General features: G+C 43.2%; 1 protein-coding gene across 11 annotated transcripts in view; it reads left to right on the top strand.

The window, feature by feature from the left end:
• atp8b4 (ATPase phospholipid transporting 8B4) overlaps nucleotides 1-19,374 on the top strand; it is a 291,004-nt gene that overhangs the window by 171,778 nt on the left and 99,852 nt on the right. For 10 of the 11 annotated variants that reach the window (XM_041175215.1, XM_041175219.1, XM_041175217.1 and 7 more), the window contains 3 exons: nucleotides 8,973-9,045; nucleotides 11,543-11,613; nucleotides 17,537-17,619. In XM_041175215.1, coding sequence (XP_041031149.1) covers nucleotides 8,973-9,045; nucleotides 11,543-11,613; nucleotides 17,537-17,619 — 227 coding nt within the window. Of the gene's footprint in view, nucleotides 1-508; nucleotides 818-8,972; nucleotides 9,046-11,542; nucleotides 11,614-17,536; nucleotides 17,620-19,374 lie in introns of those variants that run through there. The other variant, XM_041175224.1, reaches the window with a different exon arrangement.

Genomic DNA, 19,374 nt, shown 5'->3' with positions numbered 1-19,374 from the left:
GGGTCTACATCAACTGGGAGCTTCCTTTCACATCTGAGACCCGTGACCAAGTCAGTCACTCAATTCTTAATGTTTTTTCAAAAAAAACTATCTTGAGCTAAAATCGAATTATTTTGCACTGAGGAGTCATGTTCCATTTGGACATTGTGAAGATTTTCTGGCCAGAAGTACCTAATATCTGCTTATCGTACTTTACACTGTGGCTTGGAGTGAACTGATAATGGGTGATTTCTGTAGCTGCCACTTAATTTGTACAGAATACAGCAGCTGAGTCAGCGTTTAGGAGAAAGACAGATGAACATTTCAGGAATCACCCACTGGGTTCTGACAAAGACTGCCACTTGAATTATTAGCCTGTCTTCATTCAGACACTGACTGACCTGGGTGAGTTTTTCCAGGTAATTCTGTTTTTGTTTTGGATTTCCAGCATCCGCAGTTTTTTTGTTTTTATATCTGGCGTACTTCCTGTTTGTGTTATACAGCACTTTGCTGAATCATTTCAAAAGCAGATTCAGTACATTAGAAAACCATTAACATGTAAACTGTTAATTTTGCAGCATTTTGGCTGCATCTGGGCAAACGGTATCTGGTTACCTCACCACAAATTCAGCAGTTGGAGATGATAGATTGATAACTGCCAAAAATTGGGGGATGGAGATCAGAATCAAGACCACAGCAACTAAAAATAGATATGTTTGTCACAAGTATGATTAGCTGGCATGAAAAGAGAACAGACTTAAACACCAAAAGATGGTTTGATAAGCGAGGGAGGACGTTATTTCAGATCGGCAACCTGCAAGTCTCCGGCTTTCCTCACGTGAGTGTGACTCTTCCTTTCTATTCAGATCCCAGCAGGAAGTCAGCCTGACTGATAGGGCAGAGAGCAGACCACAGTCGCAGGTGTAAAGAGCCTGCAGCTGCTAGTGGAAGAGTGTGGCGGAGTAGGGGTGGCGGGGGAGGGTGGTGGAGTGTGGAGAGGGGTAGTGTGGAGGGGTTGGTGGAGTGGTAGAGGGGGTTGGTGGAGGGGTAGAGGGAGGTCGGTGGAGGGGGCTGATGGAGGGGTAGAAGGGAGTGGTAGAGGGGGTTGGTGGAGCAGTGGAGGGAGGTTGGTGGAGGGGAGTGGTAGAGGAGTAGAGGGGGGTTGGCGAAGGAGTAGAGAGGGGTTGGTGGAGTGGTAGAGTGGGTGGTGGAGGGGTAGGGGGGGTGGTGGAGGGGTAGGGGGGGTGGTGGAGGGGTAGAGTGGGTGGTGGAGGGGTAGGGGGGGTGGTGGAGTGCTAGGAGTGGGTTGATAGAGGGGGGTGGTGGAGGGGTAGAGTGGGTGGTGGAGGGGTAGGGGGGGTGGTGGAGTGCTAGGAGTGGGTTGATGGAGGGGGGTGGTGGAGGGGTAGGGGGTCGGTAGAGGGAGGTTGGTGGAGGGGTGGAGGGAGGTTGGTGGAGGGATAGAGGGGGGTGGTGGAGAGGTAGAGGGGGTTCGGTGGAGGGGTAGAGGGGGGTTGATAGAGGGGGTCGTGGATGGGTAGAGGGGAGTCGATAGAGGGGGTGGTGGATGGGTAGAGGGGAGTCGATAGAGGGGGTGGTGGAGGGGTAGAGGGGGGTCAATAGAGGGGGTGGTGGAAGGGTAGAGGGGGGTCGATAGAGGGGTAGAGGGGGGTCGGTAGAGGGGGGTGGTGGAGGGTTGGAGGGGGCTCGATAGAGGGGGTGGTGGAGGGGTAGATGGGGGTAGGTATAGGGGGTGGTGGAGGGGTAGGGGGGGTCGATCGGGGTGGGTGGTGGAGGGGTAGAGGGGGGTTGTTGGGGGGGTAGAGGGGGTAGATGGAGGGGGGTGATGAAGCGATAGAGGGGGGTCGGTAGGGGGGTGTGGTGGAGGGACAGAGGGGGGTTGGTGGAGGGAGGTTGGTGGAGGGCTGGAGGGGTGTCGGTAGAGGGGGTGGTGGAGGGTTGGAGGGAGGTTGGTGGAGGGAGGTTGGTGGAGGGGGGGTGGTGGAGGGAGTAGAGTGGGGTCGGTAGAGGGGAGTCGGTAGAGGGGGGGTTGGTGGAGGGAGGTTGGTGGAGGGCTAGAGGGGGGTCGGTAGAGGGGTAGAGGGGGGTCGGTAGAAGGGGGGTTGGTGGAGGGGTAGAGGGGGGTCGGTAGAAGGGGGGTTGGTGGAGGGGTAGAGGGGGGGTTGGTGGAGGGAGGTTGGTGGAGGGCTAGAGGGGGGGTCGGTAGAAGGGGGGTTGGTGGAGGGGTAGAGGGGCATCGGTAGAGGGAGTGCTGGAGGGGTAGAGAGAGGGGAGTCGATAGAGGGGGTGCTGGAGGGGTAGAGGGGGGTCGATAGAGGGGGTGCTGGAGGGGTAGAAGGGGCTGGCTGCCAGGTTTCTCAAGGCCTAGAAATCAGGTCAGCCACATTAAGCCTCTAAAGCCGTTAAATGTGAAGCTCCCAGTATCATTATATTTAAATAGACACAAGTCACTTCCTGAAAGTGAGTTGCCTGCCTGCTTCCTATTCCACCTGCTAAGCCCAGAAATGGGTGAGGTGGAGGCTGGTTGTGGTCTGAGATTTTTAAAATTTTTACATCTCGCCTGACCCCAAGTCATCCCAATTTTGGGGGGTTATAGTTACACTCTTTAGATTCGATAGATCAAGCTCTCTCCACACAGGAATAAACTTTCTTTCTGGCGGTCTGCTACATGAGTGAATTCCCTTGTTTTTGAGCACTATTTTTAGCACACCTAACCTTTTGCATAAATTCCAGCATGTGCAATTTTAGCACCGCTAATTAATTTCTTCCATGCCAGTGTAAACAACGCCATGAACAAGTGCACTAACAATAATGCAGAAGGGAAATCAAGCCGGGAGATGCTGCCAATGGGACTAGGTCATAATTTGAGAACTTGTCCAATCGTAGATAATGCCGCTTTGTGACCCACCTACGGGGAGCTGCATTGCCACTGGGAGGAATGAGATGGGCAAATACCCAATGTCAACATTTTTTTGAAATAAAAACAAAGCGCTGGAAATACTCAGCAGGTCTGTTTCTCTCCACAGACGCTGCCCAGACCTGCTGAGTATTTCTGGCATTTTCTGTTTTCATATTGATTTTCAGTTCTCCAGCGTCCAGGCTATTTTGCTTCTGGATCAAACTTTTTTAACCTGGATTGCACCCCCATCTTCTAAACCGAGATTTATCTCAGACCCTGGCACACCCACCCACCAGCACCTCTGCCTTCTGACTCCATGGGCGCAGTTGACCCACAGCCTAGCATTCAGACATAACTGCTTTAAACTATTTTTTCAGAAATAATCACCAACCAATAAGGAGTTGTTTTTGTATCTGTTAATTAAGTTGTCAATTGGCGATTGCACAACAGAGTTCAAGCTATTTGCTTTTATCATCATCTCCTCTTCAACAAAACGATGTTTGACAATGTTTTCTTGCCGGATGGTTGCTGTATCCATTTTGCAGTGTGTTAATTGACTGTAAGAGAAAACAAAAAGGCAAATGTGCTCTTGTGCCTGTGGAATCCTGCTTAACCAGCAAAATTGGGAGCCCATTTCAGTTTCATGTTGAGGAAGCCAGAGTTGGTAAATGGTTGGTTTTAAGCTTGTGCAGTAAGTCCCCGCTTACCGTTGTCTCACTGAACATTGTTTCACATCATTAACACCTTTAATAAAGTAGTGCCGATATATCCATTTAACGTTGCCAGTTTCACTTTAATTCACTTGCCACAGACTTCATCTTCTGTGGCCTGCCTATTCACCTGACCTTTCCCACAGCGCTTCCACCCTCTTCCTCCCGCTGCTGGCCTTGCCGACTCTTGCCCTTGTCTCCCAGCCTCTGTTCCTACCTTAGTCACTGGGGTCTGTTCTTCAGCTGCTTCTCTTCTGACTCCTGGCTTCCATTCTGAACTCTCATTGAAGTCGTGTGCCCCAGAAATTGGTCATGGGACTTCAGCTGCTAACTGCACTGACTAATGTCTGCCACTAGTTGGAGCCTAGTCAGTCTAAAAGTACTGTACTGGGGGGTGTGTAATTTTTTTTTAACAATTTACATTGTATATTGTACTTCTTTTATATTTAGTGATGTGTTTTATTTTGCAAGTTATTTCAGCTAGGAGTGCTGCAAATTGTAGGTACAGTATTTCAACTTGTACATTGGTCTTTCTGGACTAGAAATGCCTGAAGGAACCTAACTCTGGCTTTAACATTGATTCCAATGGGAACGTATGATTCACTTAAAGTCGTGATTTTCAGGAATGCAGCTATAACCTCAAGGGAGGACTTACCTTAACGTAGTGTCATTATCAGACTGTCAGCATGGCATTATTGATAGCTGTAAAATAGCTCTGTGCTGCAAAAGGACATTTTGATTTTGCTTTTGATTTTATTGCACTGTTTATTTTGTACATTGAAACTTATAGAGAAAGGTGCAAAAATGTGTTTTTTATTCAACAAGGGCCATTCTACACTGGTACTCAGTGAAAGTTTATTTTGTGTTCTTGAAAAATGGGCAATACTGACATCTTTAGTTTTCAGCATTAAGAGTAAACCATGTGGTCATGTGGTGTGGGACTAGAGCTATATGTGGGTAAGATCAGATATGGCAGGTGGGTCCCTCCTTGAAGGATATTAGAGTAGAGTAGGCTAAGAGGAGACCTGATAGAGGTGTTTACAATCATAAAGGTTTAGATAGGGTAAACAAAGAGAAACTGGCAGAAGGGTTGATAACAGAGGGCATGAATTTAAGGCAAAAAAACCAAAGGCAACACAGGAAAAAACTTTATGCACTGGTTTGGTTAGGATTCAGAGTGCAATATCTGATAGAATGGTGCGTGGATATACATTCATAGAAGCTTTCATAAGGAAGGATAAGAGGAAAAAAAAACATTGCAGGGATATGGGAACAGAGTGGGGAAATGAGATTAACTGGATTGCTCTTCCAAAGAGCTGTAATGGATGAAATAGCCGCCTCCTGTGCTGTACTATTCTGTACATTAATGACTCAGATGATTTTCTTGCAAAAGTCTTTCAAATTTCATTGAAACTTTTCTGGTGCTAGCCCATAAGTTAGCTGATTTATTAAATTCTAATTTACAATGGTGGGGTGCTAATCCACCATCATAATCATCAGAAGTTTGTAAGGTTCCTTTAAATTTTTGTCCTTGGTTTTACAGCTGACCTGAATTAGGGGCTGTGCCTGATTTATCCCAATTTTGTTGATTTGGTTTAATTGTTTTCATTTAAAAGATTATCATAATCATCAGTTTAAGGTACTCCATATGAAACAATATTATGGGGAATTTGCTTTTTCCAGGTTTATTGGAAAAAGTATAAAGGAATATTCTTCTCCATTAAACCCCACTTTAACTTAATTATCACATTTTGTAACCAGTATTTTATCAGTGCTTACAATAGCTTGGCATTTACATCCCACTCCTGATATTGACTATAAATCACACATGACTGTTATCAGATCAGAATACATGTAGGTTGGACAACTTGTTCTTAAGGCGTTCGGTATTTACTCTCTTTATGTTGACTTTTGCTGCTTTCAAAATTAAGCTCAGCAGATTTTCTGCAAAGGTTTAAGCTTTTGAAATTTGCTCGGCTAATTAGAGCTCTTAGGAAAATGCAATTAGCATATATTTACAGGGATTAACACAACAGACTTGTATAAGACTGTAGATGAAAACATAATAAATACTTGATAAAAACAAAAAACTGTGGATGCTGGAAATCCAAAACAAAAACGAAAACAGAATTACCTGGAAAAACTCAGCAGGTCTGGCAGCATCGGCGGAGAAGAAAAGAGTTGACGTTTCGAGTCCTCATGACCCTTCAACAGAACTGAGTGAATCTAAAGAGAGGAGTGAAGTATAAACTGGTTTAAGGTGGAGTGAGGGGTGAGTGGGGGGAGAGAAGTGGGGGGGGGGCGGCGGTGTGGTTATAGGGACAAGCAAGCAGTTATAGGAGTGAATAATCAAAAGATGTCACAGGCAAAAGAACACAGAGGTGTTGATTTTGGTGATATCTAAACGAATGTACTAATTAAGAATGGATGGTAGGGCACTCAAGGTACAGCTCTAGTGGGGGTGGAATGGAAAAGCTAGCAGGGCATAAAAGATTTAAAAATAATGGAAATAGGTGGGAAAAGAAAAATCTATATAAATTATTGGAAAAAACAAAAGGAAGGGGGAAGAAACAGAAAGGGGATGGGGATGGAGGAGGGAGTTCAAGATCTAAAGTTGTTGAATTCAAAAGAGAGAGAGAGAGTGCACTTTCTTTAGAATTTTAGATGATTCTGCCATTTCAAGCAGACACTATCAGTTCGTGACCTTTTCATCGATTAGACTAATGAAGAATCAATGAGATGACTAGGCTTGAATGGTCTCCTTTCTACTGTAGTTGGTGTAAGCTGAAGGGAACAAAACTGCTCATGCCATGGCCTAAGTGGCACTAAAATTGTCAGCCTCGCTCTGGCTACACTGATGGCTCGTGTAGGAAGTTCAACGAAGGGGAATGGGTGGCACAGTGATTAGTTGGTGTTCTATTCCGGAAAGCCAGATGGTAAAGGATACTGCTGGAGCCAATCTTTACATTTATTTACAAATAGAAACGTTACAAGCATACACCTCCTAACTAACCACGCCACAGTTTCAATAAGTGTCGCTTTATTATGCACTCAAGTGTAACCCCAATTAATGCCCTCCATCTGCATTTAAGTAAACACACTTAATATACATTAAACAGTTAGACCATCAGCCGTTCATCTCTGGAAGCTATGTCCAAATACAGCCCACAATGTTTGGAAGAAGTATCTTGTCCGTTTGCTGACTGTAAAGGACTATTTTGGACCTCTTAATCCACGTCCTACCAAACATGGCTGCGCAATACAAAACCGCTGCTGATTTGTCACCAAGGTGGCAATCCCACTCGGAGTGAGTACAGGGAATATGGGAAGAACTGAGGAGGATGCCAGGTATGGAGGCTGCTTGGATGGCAGGGCCTGCTTAGCGGCTCCAGCACTGATTCCAAAGCTTAAAAATAAAGATTAAAACAGGAAACCCCCCTCCAGCCCTCACCCCTCATCCCCCTCACCCTCCAAACACCCACTGCCCATACCTCATTCATGTCAACTCATGGCCCATGCACCCTCATCACCCTTCATACTCTCCATGCCAACCTATGCCCGTCCATCCACACTCTATGGTCCTTTATAGCCCCTGTGCCAAACTTTTGCCCTCCCACCGCCACCCTTTGCCCTTGCACCTACCATACCAACTCGCCTAGGATCCACCAGGGGCAAACTGCAGGGCCCATGCAGAGATGAGATAAAATAAAGTCCTAGGAAATAAAGTTCCAAGTGTCTATTGCAGACTTCAGTATATTGAAAAAAACACTCATTCATAAAAACCTATTTACTGCGTTTACATTCCTTCGACTAAATAAAGCCTTATGACAACAAACAATTCATTCAAGTGCACAATCCCTTATAATAACAAGCATTGGAATTCATAGTCTCACGTCAGAGTCTGTAATCACTTGTAGCTACCAATCAAACTGAAATGGATGTGATAATGGATGGTTGTGAAATTAGTCATGCAGCACTAACCAGTAAAGGAAGCCCTCACCCTTATGTCATCAGACAGAGTGAAATAGCAAACAATCATTTTTTTAAACATTCCAGATAATTTTTTCAAGTATTTAAAGGGAAGGACTTTTAAATGCCTTGACAGCTCTCTTTGACAAGTGCTTCTGACAGTTTTCACATTTGATTTCAACAGGTTTCTTAAAAGTAATGAGTTTTTTTTACACCCAATTTATGTCTACTTTTAACAATTCCAAGGGGCGCATTACATCCCCTAAGGGAGGTAAATCCAAAGGGAACTGTCCTTTCCACAGTGTTACCCTGGCTATCCAAACAAAAACACAAAGATCAGACCTGTTCTTACTTGGTCTAATCCGCACACTCCGGGTTTCATACTCCCGGCCTAACAAAATCCCATTTCAGTGGAGGCAGCTAATGATTTAAGTGACCAGCTGCCTCTGTAAACTGTGCATGCACGAAACACTGCCCAGCCTCAAGTCTGCCCCCCGGGGAGATGGGAAGTGCCATGTTTAGGGGCAGGACGTAGGATTTTTGGGCATTTCCTCTATTTTCACCATGATGGAGAGCTTGTCCATTGTGGTGAAAATCTGGGCCCAATTTTACCTGACCTGCCTTGATACTGACAGTTGGGCCTGACTGAGTTTGGGATCGAGAGCAGGGTAAGGCTGCAGCAGGGTTACCTGCCCGTCCAGCTTGGACCCAGGTGCCCTGGGTCCCCCTCCATAGTGGTAGCCTGACTTCAAATTTTAAATTCAAAGAAGTTGGACAGAGGGCACCTCCATTACCTTCTATTGCAGCCTGCTGCTTTCTTTAAACTGGAAGGCCACTGATTGGCCCTCCAGCTTCAAGAGCCCACCCACCGTGGTCACTTGGCTGGCGAGCATTAATTGGCTGCACCAGGGAAAACCACGAGTGACAGGTTCCCACTTGGTGTGGATGTTTGAGCCTGATGGCAAGGCTTAGCTGCCCACAGGGAAAATCCTGCCCTGGGTGCCTGAAATGGCAAGTATTTCATTTTGCATCACCGATTAATACCCATACTGAGCACAAGTATTTACACAAAAAGAGTCACTAGTACAAAAAGTGGTTCTCTTCAGAAAGTAAAGTCGTATGGGGAAGATGTACGAACAAGCTTGTTGAACTGGGAATGTTTGTTGTTCAATAGGTTGCAAGAAATAGAAAGAAAAATCAGTTTCTCAGGACCCATCTTGTTTACTTTAATGTCCATAAAATCAGGAGAATACATTTTATGCGTACATGTATTGAGGATTGAGTGCAAGGAAGGCCACTTAATAATCACTGTGGTTCTAAAGAGTACGTATCCTATAGAAGTAATGTGATGAGTGGGAGAGAAATATAACCTTTTCTGCATGCTTTTTGCCCAGGCTACAGAATGAGAAATGGATGAATGTTCGAGTGGGAGACGTAATCAAATTGGAAAATAATCAGTTTGTGGCTGTAAGTATTTGCTGTTAAGGACGTAATTATTTAATAATTTGTTCTTGGGATGCGGGGGTCCCTGTCAAGACTGCATTTATCATGCATTCCAAATTAAACAGAAAAAATGACATCGAGTCTTCTCTATGAACAGCTTCAGTCTGATTATATTGAAAATAGTGCCCCGATAAGAATTCTTTTAAAAATCTGTCAGTTGTTGTTTTTTCAATCTGTAGAATTCCTTGGCTGTATATGAATTAAACTGCGATTCAGCTCTATCTGCTTCTTGCTTATTACAAAATGAGATTGTGATTTTAAAAAGTGTTTGATTAACATCAGTCTAAAGCTAACCTTTTTCAGATCAACTAATCTTGCAGCATTACAGCAACATGTAGCTACACTTCATTAGCAGAATACCGTTCCATGTAGTATAATGGTCCTGTCCTTAAAAAGGTGAGTGCTGAGAGTAAATCAGGCATGGTACCTTCATGCATGTAGATGCTGTGCTTTATTACTGATGCAAACCATCTTTACATTGCTCTATGTTTCTAAGCTGTAACCTGAAACTGAAGAGCACATTCAAACTTTCCAAGTTTCTGATCAAACACCAACTAAACACTTGAATGGCCCATTCAGCAAATTATCAATCAGTCCTGAAGAGGCAAGTCACTTTAAACAGAGCTCCACATTCATACAAGAGTGCTGTAATATGTTGGAAAATATTCCTGTCATTCGAAAACATTTGCCAGAACACAACAGGATGGGTGCAGGCAACTTATAACTATAAACTTGCTTTCTCTCACACTTACCTATCAAGTAAACAGTTTCTATTTTTAGCTATATTTCTACTTACCTCTAGTTTATCAATCCCATGTGACTCACTCCCATGGTAGCCCTTTTAGCTCCATATCGTAGCACTTCATTACGCTAACTGACTTGTCTGTCTCCCAAGCGTAGCAAAGTGAAATAATCCGATTGCATTTGTTGCCTTCAGCCTTTCTGTCAGTCTCCTGGCATTATGTCATTCTCAAGACTGCCCCCCACCCCTGACACCGCCATAATCCAGAACTGCGCACACCACGTGCGCACACCACGCGTGCACACCACGCGCACACACCTCGCGCACACACCACACGCACACAAACCACGCGCACACACACACACACACTCACTCTTTCGCTCTCGCTCTACTATGAAGCCTTAAAACCCTCACTATACATTCCTACCAAGTTCCACACCTCCATCCTCTTCTACCAAACCGAGATACACACCAGTCACCCCTTTCCTCACAACTTCTGTGCACTCCACTTTTACAATAAAAGCATAGGGGCTGCTAATTAAATCAAGAAAGGAGAACTATTTGGAAGATTTAAAAAAAGCACAATTAGATCTTTAGATAAATGGAACAAGCACCTTTAAACATTGCTGTACTTTATCAACATTGAATTGGAAAATGGTATTTTCTCTCATGAATTACCTTTGTAGTTCCTTGTTTCAGCATTCTCTGTCATTCTTGGATCATTGGCAATTTTTTTGTTTTGCCTTTGCCGTGAGTTCACACTCAGTAGATCATCCTGTTCAGGTCCTGCCCCCCACCCCCTCCCTGCTGCCATGGGTGTGAGGGTTGATAGAGCTCTCAAGTTGAATTCAATCCTTGAAATCCTTCCATGTTTTAAAACCGTCGGCTCATGCCTCACGTTTCCATACATCACGAGGGAGTCTTAAGATGATGCTTTCAAGTGGCGATGTAGTCCTCCAGCAATGTTACAACCTTGAATTCACTTTTGCCGCTCTGTCCCAGGGATTCCCTGTTCATTTTTATAAATGGACCTTTGCTACAATGTACAGAGTTGGTGAGACCACACCGGGAATACTCTATGCAGTTTTGGCCTCCATATCTAAGGAAGGATATGCTTGTATGGGATACGGTATAGTGAAGGCTCATTAGATTGGATCCTGGGAAAAGAGGGTTGTCTTATGATGAGAGGCCAGGTAATTTGGGCCTATACTCTTTCCGGAGTTTAGAAGAATGAGAGGTGATCTCATTGAAACCTACAAGATTCTGAAAGGGCTTGACAGGGTGGACACCAAGAGGTGGTTTTCTCCTGGCTGGTGAACCTAGGAGAAAGGGGTACAGTTTCAGGATAAAGGGCCAATCATTTAGAACTGAGATGAGAAATTTCTTCACTGAAAAGGGTTGTGAATCTTTGGAATTCTCTACCCTGGAGGGTTGTGATGCCCCATCGTTGAATATATTTAAGGCTGAGATGGACAGATCTTTGGTGCCTTGGGAAATCGAGCGGGGCGGTAAAGTGGAGTTGAGACCGAGGGTCAGCCATGATCATATTGAATGGCAGAGCAGGCTCGAAGGGCTATCTCCTGTTTCAATTTCTTATGTTCTTATAATTATAGGCGAACAGTGTTGCAGTTTCAGAATGTGAGTCAACAATGTTTATGAAAATTTGATTTTGGTCGATTTATTTTTTTCTGAACCTTGCCTTGTCACATCTACTTTCAGGCTGACCTGTTGCTGCTTTCAAGCAGTGAGCCTCATGGACTTAGCTATGTCGAGACAGCTGAGCTTGATGGGTAAGAGTCTAGGGCACACTGTGCAATTCTGTAAAATCAGTTGACCTTGCTACTAAATGGCGTGCTGAATAGAAGTAAACCTGTTAAGTAGAAAGATGCCAAGTGATTTAATGGCCAGTGCATGGAATCAGTAAAATGTTATCCAGTATTATACGTGTTGACTTTCCAATTAGATTCGTCTTCCCTGAGAGTTCTCTCAAATCCTCAGCAAAGCCTGAAACAACGAAAAGACTTGTACCTTTCACAACCTCAGGACGTCTTAAGGTGCTTCTGAGCCATACACTTTTGAGGTGTTATTACTGTTGTAATGTTGGAAATGTGGCAACCCCATCTGTGCATAGCAAGATTCCGCAAACAGGTGGCCTATTCCAGAGCTTGTGGTATGACGTTCCTATGCTCCTTTAACAAACAAAGTGAGTTAACTCTCTCCCTTCTTCAGCTGTCACAGGGATGAGAGTTTTCCTTCAGTGTAGCATCTATTGTAAGCCTCTTTTTAAAGAAAGCATTTGCTACTCTACTCATCCTCCAGCATGGAGGAAATTCTGCCCGAGCCCCAATATGTGCTCCTCCATCTGTGAGAGACCTGTTGTGATCAGCAGTGAATCAGAATGGCTGCCCAGAGGTTTATTCAGGCGATACTAGCTCTGTGTGTTTTCTGATTTCTTTCACAAAATGTTTGCTCGAGCTGGCATTCCATTCCATACCCCTACCACCAGCTAATAAAACCTACCTAACGAGAAAAGTGAGCAGGAATGATGGCGGTCCCTGTGCTTCACTTTTATGATCTCCAGATTTGTAACCAACACTTCCTGATGCCCTTGATACAAAATCCGAGGACCCTTCTATTTATGATTTTTCTCAGTACTTATTTCTTCTCAAGAAGAACCACTCTCCACACCCCCAGTGTTCTCCCACCACACGCACCCCCACACAATGTTTGCAGTATCTACATATTACAGATCCATATGAAATATTATTGATTCCACAAGTGAAATTATTTGCCTACTCCAATTAAAATAATCACTTCAATTCAGTGGCTCAGTGACAGCTACACTCAGCTCCAAGTCAGAAGGTTATGGGCTTAAGTCCCACTCCTGAAACCTGAGTGCAAAATCTAGGCTGACAGTCCAGTGCAGGGCTGAGGGAGTGTGGCATTGTCAATTGTATTTCAAGTGAGGTGTTAAATCAAGGCCTGCCTCTTCAGGTAGATGCAAAGCAATCCATGACACTAAGTGCAGGGCAAGGAAGTTCTCGCCAGTGTCCTGGCCAAATTTTATCCCTCAGCCACCAATCAGCTAAAACAGATTGCCTGGTTGTTATCTCATCGCTATTTGTGGGATCTTAAGCTGTGTACAGATCGGTACCCACGTTTCCATCATTACAACACTTCAAAAGTATATGGCTCTGACGTACTTGTAAAAGGCACAAGTCTTTTCATTGTTCCATACTTCGCTCAGGATTTGAAAAAATCCTCAGGGAAGACTAATCGAATTGGAAAGTCGACACGTACCATATTGGCTTCAGAATATATAATCAGAAGTAAGCCCTGTGTGAATGTGGCCATTATGAATCGTAACATTGTGAATTAGAATTAGGAGTTAATAAGCATGTTAAAATATGTAACTGGGACAGGAACTATTAATTTTGTAACATTAAATGTATTCTGCGTATAAAATGAGGCTAGAAAGAAAGATGTTTGAATATTTAATTTTGGTTCTCAATTAAAAGGGACAATCTGATTTTTGCTGAAAAGGGGGAAACAGCACCAAAGGATTTGCATGCACAGAAAATTCCTACTCCATGGGGTTTATAACAGAAGTTAATTTCATATTGTTTCATTGATGCAACCTTCATAATGCACGATTATAGACTAAATGCAGCTTTTTCCCTCCACAAAATGATGACTGGAATAGTCATCTCCTATGTCGCAATAGCATCTTCTCCCCACCTCCCCCCACCCCACAAAAACTCTTCCTTCAAAATACCTGAGCACACCATTACTTTAAGTGCTTCAAGTCATGCAGAACTAACTCGATAATTCCCCACCCTGTTTTATAAAACCCCTCATCCTGAACCTCATCTTAAATGTTTTGTTTTCTCGACCATTACCCCAGCAGTTTATGCTGATGCCTTTATACAACAAGCATTGCAGAGGATTTTTAATGATCTGCCTTGGCAATGCGTTTAAGTAATACTTGGCTGTTATAAAGGTAATAGTTGCAATTATTGGTAGTTGCCGTATACAGTATTTTGTGTACCTCCTTCTCCCCTCACTGGCATTTCAGCTTTAATCAGCTGGGTACTTCAAAGTGTTAGTGGTTTAGCCTTTTTTAACCCTAACAGCAAAGTCAAGTTTGCAGCTGGTTACTGTAAAAGCTGGTTATGTACTTTATAGAACCACCAGTCGAGCTTCAGACTTTAAGACATGCCCATGAGATCAGCTTTAGTAAAGTGCAGCCGCCCAGTGACTGTAACTAGTTGTTACAATCATCAGGTGGAAACTTTCTTCACTGTTTCGAGGGCTGAGAGAGAGTCAGATCAGTCACACTTCAAAACAAGCCACGAATCAAAGATTGTATTTATCCAGCATCTATCATGTCCTTAAGCTATTCCAAAATGCGAATAAACTGCTTCTGAAGTGTAGTCACTTCAGTCTAAATTATCAGACTGCTTATCTGACATCCATTACTGGATGAGCAGAAATTTCCTCCAGTCAAATATTGGGAAGTCAGAAGCCAGTCCTCGTTCCAAACTCCATTCCCTAGTGACTGGCTGCATCCCTTTCCCTGGCAACAGCCCAACATTGAATAAGTCTGCTTGCAACTTGTAACTGTTACAATCCCTGTAGAGAATGATAACTTTTAAAAAGGGATATGAATTTTCCAGTGATCGAAGCAAAGGATTGCAAACAAGATTTAATGTTGTAAAAAACTTTTATCAATTTTTACTGATCATTATTTAGTAGGTAACTAATATGCTAAACTACATTAAAGGAATGTCCCATGAACTTTTAACACAACTGAAAACACCATGTCACATTTATACTTTACACCGCACTCTCAGTCTTGTAGATAGTCCCAAGCTCCCCCTAGCTTTAAAAGCTAGGATCTCTTTTCCCTGCACTGCCTGTGTGAATCTTCCAGTGTCCTTTTAACTAAGTCCCTCCACTCCATCCTTTGAGAACACTCAGATGGACTTCCTTTAGCAAGATACCCGAGTGTAACTTTTCACAAGCCTGGTTTATTTGTGTTGGGAATCAGTCCTGTTCTGGCCCAGTGGATGGTAAATGCTGAGCAGCTCAAATCCCAGATGGAAACTTGAAACAGCTGCCAAAACAATTTTTGCAGTTTGTATGGGATGAGGAGCAGTTCTGAAATCAGGAAATGATTTCCCCAATTATTTGTTTTGGTTTTAAAGTAAAGTAAACATTTATGAAAAGAATAAAGGGGGAAAAAGCACAATTACACTTAAACACAAGAATGGCTTTAAACTGTAAACAGTACTTTGAAACAGTTCCAGATCTTAACTTAACTACCCTCAAAGCTAACCATCCCCTTTTCTGTTCAACAATAATCCTTGTAGATTCTAAAATCTATAGAATTCTGGTCATTTTTACCACACAGTGCCTTTTTCCTTGTGGTGTCCTCTGAGGCTGACAGCAACTGGGTCTTCAGGCTTGGCTTTGTTCACACTGTCTTCTTGGAGTTCTGACCAGCTGCCTTGCTGTCTTCTGGGAGATCTAAGCAGCTACCCCCAAACATAGGCTTCAGTATTTCCTTAAATGCATTCCTTCGCTCTGATCTCTCTATTATTTCAACCAATCTCTTCAGAAATGCTTTTTTCCCACAACTGATGAAATTGTTCCTTACTTTAGCTCTTAGACTTGTAAAAACAAAATTGCCCTATCTTTGCCTCACTTCCTTACATCTTTTAACAACCTGCATCTATCCCCCTTTGAACTGAAGCAACTCAGTTCAAACTGTCCCTGTTATTGCTTTATGTAAAACTCTGATTGAAGTTCTTGGTTCATTAAAACATCAGAACCACTTCTTACTGTTGACGCTAGACCCCTGCCATCCCTTTAACTCTTAATCCAATTACAGCCTGACTTTCTGTACATAAGAAAATATGCCAAGGTTATTACCAGAAGAAAAATATTACAATTTCCTGTTTTCCTGACAGTCCTCATCTGCAATTTGTTTCACGGTTAACTTGAAAACAAACCTTTTTATCCTGCTTACAACAACATGTGTTTTGGGTGTTCTTCCCCAAATCTCTTGGTCTGATTGACTCTGAGCATCTGGGAGCAGCAGGATGAGCTATCTCATCGTTAGTGTCCAAATGTTAAAGCTTGCACCTGACTTTAAATAAGATTTGATTTGAGCTTCTGCCTTCGTATTGAGCAGGTCACATGGGCTTGTCTCCAGACGGATTTAGTAGGAGGATACATTCCCCTCTCCAAACTACTCCATTATACCTTGAATTAAAGAAGACAGTTTAAAACATGACCTCCTTTTAAAGCTTAGTCTTCGTAACAGTCTCAAAATTAATCCCAAGGCGAGCCTGGGACCTCATGTTCATGCCGTCACTAAAACCATCTATTTCCAGCTGGGTAACATCGGCTGATTTCAGCCCTGCGTTAGCTCATCTTCAGCTGAAACATCTTTTCATGCCTTCGTTAGCTTTGGACTCAACTATTCCAAGGCATTCCTGGCTGTACTCCTACGTTAAATTTGAGATCATCCAAAACTCTGCTGCCTGTGTCCTAACTTGCAGCTAATCCTGTTCCTTATCACCCTTGTGCTCGCTGACCTACGTTGGCTCCTAGTCAAACAACACCTTGATTTTAAAATTCTCATCCTTGTTTTAAAATCCCTCCATTGCCTCACCCCTCCCTATCTCTGTAATCTCCTCCAATTCCACAACCCTCCGAGATATCTGCACTCCTCTAATTCTGGCCTCTTTGTGCATTCCCAATTGCAATTGCTTCACCTTTGGCGGCCGGGCCTTCAGTTGACGAGGCCCTGAGCTCTGGAATTCCCTCCCTACACATCTCTGCCTCTCTACCTTGCTCTCCTCCTATCAGACACTCCTTAAAACCTACTGACCTAATATCGCCTTGTGTGACTCAGTGTCATACTTTGTTTTATAATGCTCCTGTGAAGCGCCTTGGGGTGTGTCATTACATTAAAGGCATTATATAAATGTGAGTTGTTGATGTTTTATTCCACCCAAGAGGGCTGAGAGAGCCTCGGTTTAATGTCCCCTCTGAAAAGACCCCCTCAGTACTGCACTGAAGTGTCAACTCAGGATTTTGTGTGCAAGGCCCTGGAGTGGGACTTCAGGCAGCAGCGTTATTAACCATGGCTGATGTCAAGGTCAATTTGATACCTAACTGATCTCTCCAGAGTTTTAAGCTAAATGGAACTGATCCAATTTGAAGAACATTTTTTACTCTGTGAACATTGATTTAGGAAGGCAGATATGGTTCGGTTTTTGTAGAATATAATGGTCTGTAGTTTTCTTTCTGTAACTTTAATTGTTGAAGGATGATGGTATTCTGTACTAAGTAAAAATATCACTAGCAGCTAGTTTATGAATCTCTTCAGTGAACTTACTACGTGAGTATTATATCTGTGTATTCAAGCTTTTTATGCATATTGAAAATGCTTAATTTGAAAGTAATAAAATTGATTCATGTTTGGAAGAATCTAACATAAGAAAGAACTTGTCATGTATGGTGTATTTCACATCCTCAAGACGTCCCAAATCCTGCATTTCTGAATAAATACACTTTTTTAGAAATATGAATTATTTGCAACATTTTTATGTGATTTATTAAAACAGTGAAACCCATGTGGGTGTTTCAGTGCCTATTTTATGCAAAATGGAAACACTCTCTTCCTCTGACTTGTTCTAACAGAGAAACCAACTTGAAAGTTCGACAAGCACTGCCAGTAACTTCAGAACTTGGTGCTGATATGTGTAGATTGGCAGAGTTTGATGGTGAGTCTAATTTATTGTACTAATTTGACCAAATAAGGTCACCAGGAAACTGCGCAGGAAGGGAATTGGATTCCAATACTAGATGTCACCCTATGAAATAAGTCCCAAGAATAATGGTGGATCGGGGACCAGAAATTGCATTAGGTCAAGTTCAATCAATTTCATGGCATGAAGAATGAACAACAATGTTTTTTAGGGTCTGCTGCAACATGCCCAATTCATATCACAGTCTTCTCTATGTTGATACTTGCCACTTGTGCAGCTGTGCACCTTAGTCATTACAATCATCATCAACATCATTACTCTCCCACACAAAATCTGCCAAATCTGTATATGTGAGGTGACAGGCAGTGAAATTATGTTATAAATGAACAGGAAAGTTGATGGGTTATGTTGAAGATAGTGAGCCATGTTAATCCCATTCATTGCAAGACCTTATTTACACTTAAAACTTGCCATTTCATTTCTTTTTATTCTTTTTGTGGAAGGTGAGCATTGCTGGCAAGACCAGCATGTTTTGCCCATCCCAAATTGCTGTTGAGAAGGGAGAAGGTGGAGCTGAGCCACCACCTTGAATGGTTGCAGTCCATCTAATGTAGGTACACCTGCAGTACTGTTAAGAAGGGAGGTCCAGGTTTTGGACCCAGTGAAGGAATGACAATATCGTTCCAAGTCAGGATGGTATGTGGCTTGGAGGGGGACTTGAAGGTGATGGTGTCCCCACCCATCTGTTCCATTTGTCCTTCTAGGTAGTGGAGGTAGCAGGTTTGAAAGGTGCTATTGAATGAGTCTTGGCAAGTTGCTGCAGTGCATCATATATATGCTACGCACTCTGCTGTAACGCGCCATTGTTTGGAGGGAGTCAATACTTAAGGTGGTGAACAGGGTGCCAATCAAGCAGGCTGCTTTGTCTTGGATGGTATTGAGCTTCTTGAGTGTTGTTGGAGCTGCACTCATCCAGGCAAGTGGAGAGTATTCCATCACAGTCCTCACTTGTGCCATGTGATGGTGGACAGGCTTTGAGGAGTCAGGAGGTGAGTTACTCACCACAGAATTCCTTCCTCTGACATGTTCTTGTAGCCACAGTATTTATATAGCTAGTCCAGTCAAGTTTCTGGTCAATAGTAACCCCCTAGGATATTGATCTTGGAGGATTCGACAATGCTAATGCTGTCAAACATCAAGGGGAGATAGTTAATTTCTCTCTTACTGAAGATGATCATTGCCTAGCAGTTGTGTGGCGTGAACCTGTCACTTATCAGTCCAAACTTGGATGTTGTCCAGGTCTTGCTGCACGGGGGCACAGACTGCTTCAGATCTGAGGAGTCGAGAATGGTGTTGAATGTTGTGCAATCATACATACATACACACAAACATACATACAAATTAGGAGCAAGAGTAGGCCATTTGGCCCTTTGAACCTGCTCCACCATTCCATGAGATTATGGCTGATCTGATTGTAACCTCAACTCCACATTCCATCCTACCCCCAATAACCTTTCACCCCTTTGTTAATCAAGAATCTATCTACCTCTGCCTTAAAAATATTCAAAGACCCTGCTTCCACTGCTTTTTGAAGAAGAGAGTTCCAAAGATTCTGAGCCCTCTGAGAGAAAAAAATTCTCCTCATCTCTGTCCTAAATGGGCAACCCCTTATTTTTAAACAGTGGCCCCTAATATTAGATCCTCTCACAAGAGGAAACATCCTCTCCACATCGACCCTATCAAGATCCCTCAGGATCATCATCATCAACG

This window comes from Carcharodon carcharias, chromosome 26 (genome assembly GCF_017639515.1).
Source record: "Carcharodon carcharias isolate sCarCar2 chromosome 26, sCarCar2.pri, whole genome shotgun sequence".
NCBI lineage: Eukaryota > Metazoa > Chordata > Chondrichthyes > Lamniformes > Lamnidae > Carcharodon > Carcharodon carcharias.
The sequence above is the reverse complement of the archived record's forward strand: the minus strand, read 5'-3'. Positions and strand labels throughout refer to the sequence as shown.